We start from the raw sequence: 6000 nt of genomic DNA, 5'->3' as shown, positions 1-6000 counted from the left end.
TTCCATCCCTGCTTTCTCCAGTTTCCTTCTGCCCCTCTCTCCTTAGAATTCATTCATTGCTATAACAGTAGTGTTTATTTTATTTTTATTTTAAATATTGTGGGGGTACAAATGTTAAGGTTATATATATTGCTCTTGCCCCCTCTAACAGTAGTGTTTAATCAAGCAAATGTTAGACATTGAATATTACTTTTCAGTAATGTGATAAGCTCAAAAAATTAATTTCAAAAAGATAAAATGCTCTTAGATTACCCTCTGAATCTTGTATACAAACTCAATAAATCCATCACTTAATTTGTGATCTTTTTTTACATTTTTTCCTACTTTTTGATAATCTTTCACTGAGAAGAGTCTATGTTTTTTGTTGTGTTGTGTGTGTTTATTTTTGTTTCCACGAGCTCAGATGGAGTTCTTTCAACTTCCACTTAGTCTCTTTATCTCCCTTCCCCCACCTCTTCTCTCTCTCCCTCTCTTTCTCTTTCTCTAGCTATTGAAGAATTGCAATTCTGTGTGTCATAATGTCTAAAAACTTGAGTTCAGAGTTGACAAAAACAAAGCAAATTATTCAAGGTGCAATCAAACAAAGCTCTGAATTTCCTAGAATGAAAATATGAATGAAGTATTCGAAGAAAAGGAAAAAAAAATCATAGACTCATATGTGAAATGACACCATTTAATGGGATAGGTAAAGAAATAAAAGCTGGAAACTTATAGCAGATTGCAGATTATTCAGGATATGAAGTGGTTCATGGTTCTCTCCCAAGTTAGATACAGAAGAATGAGTTTTCCAAAGAAATAGTTTTCTACCTGTGATTTAAAACATAATTTAAACAATAAAAAATGTGTATATATAGACAGATATAGATAAAAATATACACACATATATAAAAATATGCACATATACACATATATATGCTCTTATACAAACATATTAATATGTGTATATATATTTAATGACTTGTCAACTTATGAAAAAATAAGAGATTTGTAAAAAGCACATATATATCTGTAAATCCTTTGAAGCTAATTAAAAAAGTTAATAAAATCTTTATGACTATCAGAATATTCATCTAGTGCACACAGCTACACAAGCTTTATGAAGTACCAGAGATTTCCTTTTGTTTCAACCACTGTTCTATGTTATGTTATTTATTCATTTTCTTGTCAGATGTGTTTTCAATGACCTATGATGTGTATAATTTCTTTACCTTTTCTTGTGTTTTTTGTCTTACTAGGAAACTGAAGTAATATTGATGTTGTAAAAGCCAAGGGCATATTCATCTGGAAAATAAAAGAATCATGCATCATTATTAAATTTCCAACTGTTTGTAACCAGACTATGTCAAAAAATGAAAACACATTAGTATAATCTTTCCAATAATTTTGCAAGAGAGAACACTCCCCCATTTTATAAATTCAGAAATATCCTAATAAAGTTTAAGCCACTTGATGAAATACATTCTATTAGTAAAAGACAGAGACAGAATTCAAATATTACTCAACAAACTTTGTATGGCATTCAAGAAACTAATAGCACCAACCTTCCAGAGAAAAGTTTTATGGTCTCTATAACATCTTAGTAATTGTTTTGGAACATAATCTGTCAAAATTTTTCTATAACACTTCAGAATATTTCCCACTCCCCTTTTTAAGTCTAAGTCCATAAAGATAGCATGAAATGATAAGTCTTGGCATTAACAACAACAAAAACAACAAAAAGACCTGGAAGCTTAGCATGGTTTATATTTCAAGTTCAAGAGGAGCTCTTTCACATTATATAAAAAAGATTCTAAGCATTGGAAAACTCTGGTAAAGGGAAAATGGCCCAGTCAGAAGATAAATAATTGAATTTTAAAAATCAATATACAAAGTAAAATCATCTATTGTTTAGTCCTTGAAGACAGAGAACGGTTTTGGAAAATTTAGTAGCTCAGGAAATGTTAGGCATAGTCACATTCAACAGCGTCACGACATGCTTGTTGCTTGCCTACCTTTTTCATAATAATTGTAGACCATGACTGGGGCTGGCTGAATGTTCCACACAAGGTTGCTTTGCTCAACAAAAAAAGTGAAACTGTTTGGTGTTCTAAAAACCTATAAAGACACAAATTATAAATATATCATAGCAGGTATGAAAAAAAATCCCTATGCAAATTATCTCTAGAAGTTTGTAACCTACACAAATAAATCTAGGGTATTATTACCTTACATAATGACAAAATAATCAGTTACTATTAAATCATATGAACATTTTAAAGTTCCATTGCATATACTGAGGTGCAAGGAATTTAGTCAAAAGTGTTAGAAAAACATATACATTTAAGTGACTGATAATGATGTACTCATAGAAAAGATGGCTCTAAAACTCATGCCACATTTTGGAGTTTCCTACAAAAATTAAAAATAGAGCTACCATATGACTCAGCAATCCCACTTCTGGTATGTATCCAAAGGAAGCAAGAGCAGTATTTAGAAGAGATAGTTGTACTTCCATGTTCATTGTAGCATTATTCACAATAGTCAAGATATGAAAACAAATGTGTCTGTCCATGACAGATGTAAGGGCAGTGAAATTGTGGTATATACATACAAAGTATTCAGCCTTAATAAAAAAAAGAAATCCTGCCGTTTGCAATAATCCTAATGAACCTGGAGGACATTACATCAAGTGAAATAAATCAGACACAAAAAGAAAAATACTGCAGGATCTCATTTAGTGGAATCCAAAAGAGTTGTTAACAGGGGTGGGGACATGGGGAGATGTTGGTCCAGTTAAGTAGAATGAATAAGTTCTAGAGATCTCATATATAGCATGAGGTCTATAGTTAGCAACACTATCTTATATACATAAAATTTTTTAGAGAGTAGATCTTAAGTATTTTCACCACAAAGAAAGAAAAGATAAGTATGTGAGGAGATGGATATGTTAATTAGCTTGATTATAATAATCAGTTCCCTATACATATCAAAACATCACACTGGGTACCTTCAATATACAATCTTAAAAAATAAATAAAATCATAACAACCTTTGTGGAGTTTAACTCAAATGATAAAAGAATTATACGTCTATTCTGTGACCAGGCTATGTTTGACGCTGTGAGGAAGGATAAATGGGGAGATGATGTTTTCAAACTTGAGAACTATCTAGCCAGGTAGTCAAGGCATATATGAAATAACTTTAGAGTTGACGGGGAAAGGATGATTGGGGGGACAGAATATTGATCATTCTTAATGTCTCACTTTTTAAAAAAATAAAACCTATCAGACATATTTATAAGAAATGGAAGCATCCAACCACCTTCAGAAGAAAAAAAAAGAAGGACATTAAAGAAAAAAGAATATTGCTAAGCTTACGTTGTTTAAGTAGAAAACGGCATGGTCATTCTTGATTTCAGTCTTCATCACTTGGCCCCGGTTTTCAAGCTTTGAAGAAATTGACGGGAAAGGATGGGGAATAGATATTGGAACAAATAAGAGAATTGAATGCTCGTGCTTTTTATTTTGTCAAATTCCATTTTAGGTAGTTTCCTTTGCGCCATGATTTTTTTCTATAAGTACAAGTAGGAACTAAAAGAAATACATTATTCAACCATGAGAAATATTTACTGCTAATTGCTAAACTTTAAGAACACCAGCCCTCCAATGCTACAGCAAAAATATAAATGCGAGGAGTTTGTTTAAATGAAGAATTCTATGGTTTTGTTTTGCTAACCAATTATTTATCTTATCTATGTACTCTATCACTTTCTCTGGGCTGAAAGACCAGGCTTCTGTGATTTACCTCCTCCATGGACGACATGACTGGAGTAAATCCCGATAGCATTTTCACATCAACAACGACCATATTGGACTCATTGCGAACTCCAGTATATCTTAAAATTTAAAAAAAAAGAAAAAAGCACTAGTTTAGACATCAATTCAGAAAAGGGACTTAACTCATGGTGAGGACGGCAGGTAGATAGATACTAACTGGTTGTAAGTCTAGAGAACAGGTAAAAGCTGATGAGGAAACACTGGAAGTAAGTCATTCTCAGACATCTAAGAATAGGCACAACCAGACTGATAGTGGATGACATGATACAAAGCAACATAATTGGAGCAAATAATAAATTATCCGGACCTAAAATCTCCCCAAACCCTGCTTGCTTTCTAAGCTTATCTGAGGTCTCAAGGCTGGAATTTATAAACAAAGCTTATAAATTTATATTACATAGATTTAGGTTAGCTTTAGATTTGCATAACACAGGAAATTTTTGCTTAAAATGCAGTATGTTGGCAGAATTATAGAGTATGCATGTCTCCAAGAGATCTTCTAGGTCATGTTCTTGCCTCTGGATAGTTTTGTCGGGATATGAAGTTAAAAGTTCCACAATATATTCAGCTCTTAGCTCTGGTGTGCAAGAGATTTTCATTTAGAAATCCTAGGAAAAATCCTCCAAACTAATTTTACTCAGTGTTTCCCCACATATTAACTAAGGCTAAAACTCTTTGGCATCTACAAATCTTATTTCAATTCAAGAAGATTATTTTGCTTTTCTGTTATCAAAAGTACAAATCTAAAAGAGTAGTACATATCATACTTCCATAATTCTAACTCTGATTTAGCTAAAGGTATACTAAGTTGTGTTGTCTATACAGAGAACTATAAAATAACTGTGCTGTAGAAATATCTCCACCAGCATGTGAACTCATTGTAGTTACCATCATTCATATTTTGCTATTTCACTACTGTTTAATAAATATATTATCATCTCTCTAACCTGGGAGTTAATATCAAAATGTGATACTTACTGGAGAGTCACTGTAAGGCCAAAATTAGTCTGGAATACATCTGAAGAGTTATTCTTTACTATTTCCAAGGAAAGGGAAAATCCAGATTCCTTCTGAGGTACTAGCACATTGTACCTAAGGGTGGCCTGGAAAGAATAGCAAATCATAAAAAAAATCATCCTGTAGTAATAACTGAAGGATGTGTTATTTCTCTATTTCCATTATTAATGCACTTTACATCTTTACTATTAGGGAATTAGGCTAAATTAAATTGTTTAATTTTCAGAAGACACAAAATCTTTAACAATATAATTTAATGAGGATAGAATACTTTCTAACCACAATATTCCCTAAGAAACTTCTGTTAGCCAGCTATACTAAAAGTGAGTACCTCCTCATAAAATAATTTGCATTTTCTACTATTGATTTGAAAACAAAAATGACATAACAAGTAATCATGGAAATATACGAAATGGCAAAATAACATTTCATATATGCCTGCATAGATAATCTGACTCTTTTATTGGCAAACATTCACTTCCCTTTTAGGTAGATTTCTATTACCTGGATAAATGCACAACCTTGTCCTTCCACATCTACTGTGTATTGTCCATGTGCTTTTGTTAGTTCTGAACGTTGGACCAGTATGCGGTTCTCACTGTTAACCTGGAAAACCTCATTGGATCCTTCACTGCTAAAGGTGACAGTGTTTTGATCATTAGAGAAGGTTAACTTCTTGTAGAGTGTTATGGCAAGAAGACAAACTGCTGTGTCCTGTACAAAACAGTACAAGAAATAATAACCCAAGCTTAGATATTATACAATATTAGTCATCATTTGACCATGAACTTTAAGCAATGCATAGAAATGTTCCTAAAACAGGTCAAGAGAACACCAACCATGGCAATATCCTGAAAAATAAGAAAATATACTTGCTTATGCAAGTTGCTTGCATTTAAATTAATCTTTTTCAACAAATCTTAGATTTTAGTTTTCTAAAGGATTTCATAAAATATAATCTCTGCTGTTAAAAACAGTGTTAAATTTTTTTTAAAAGTTAAGGTATCATATAATTTGGTGACCTTATGGTAGCCTTGGATAATTCTTTTTTTAATTTAATTTAATATTTTTATATCAAAATATTATGGGGGTACAAACATTTTGGTTACATATAATGCCTTTGCCTCACCCAAGCCAGGGTTACAGGTGAGCACTTCCCAAATACAGT

At 32.1% G+C, this 6000-nt stretch overlaps 1 protein-coding gene across 1 annotated transcript in view; it reads right to left on the bottom strand.

Annotated features, from left to right (window-relative positions):
* Positions 1–659: 659 nt before the first annotated feature.
* The window catches only part of LOC105861538 (ovostatin homolog 2-like), a 45378-nt gene continuing 40037 nt past the window's right edge, over positions 660–6000 (bottom strand). Inside the window, 7 exon segments of the mRNA XM_076007676.1 lie at positions 660–807; positions 1209–1281; positions 1992–2094; positions 3357–3425; positions 3784–3874; positions 4794–4918; positions 5337–5546. Of these exon segments, the coding sequence (XP_075863791.1) occupies positions 1232–1281; positions 1992–2094; positions 3357–3425; positions 3784–3874; positions 4794–4918; positions 5337–5546 (648 nt within the window). The 3' untranslated portion in view covers positions 660–807; positions 1209–1231.

Source organism: Microcebus murinus, chromosome 10, assembly GCF_040939455.1.
Source record: "Microcebus murinus isolate Inina chromosome 10, M.murinus_Inina_mat1.0, whole genome shotgun sequence".
In the NCBI taxonomy this organism is placed as follows: Eukaryota; Metazoa; Chordata; class Mammalia; order Primates; family Cheirogaleidae; genus Microcebus; species Microcebus murinus.
This window is presented reverse-complemented; position numbering and strand designations above follow the sequence as displayed.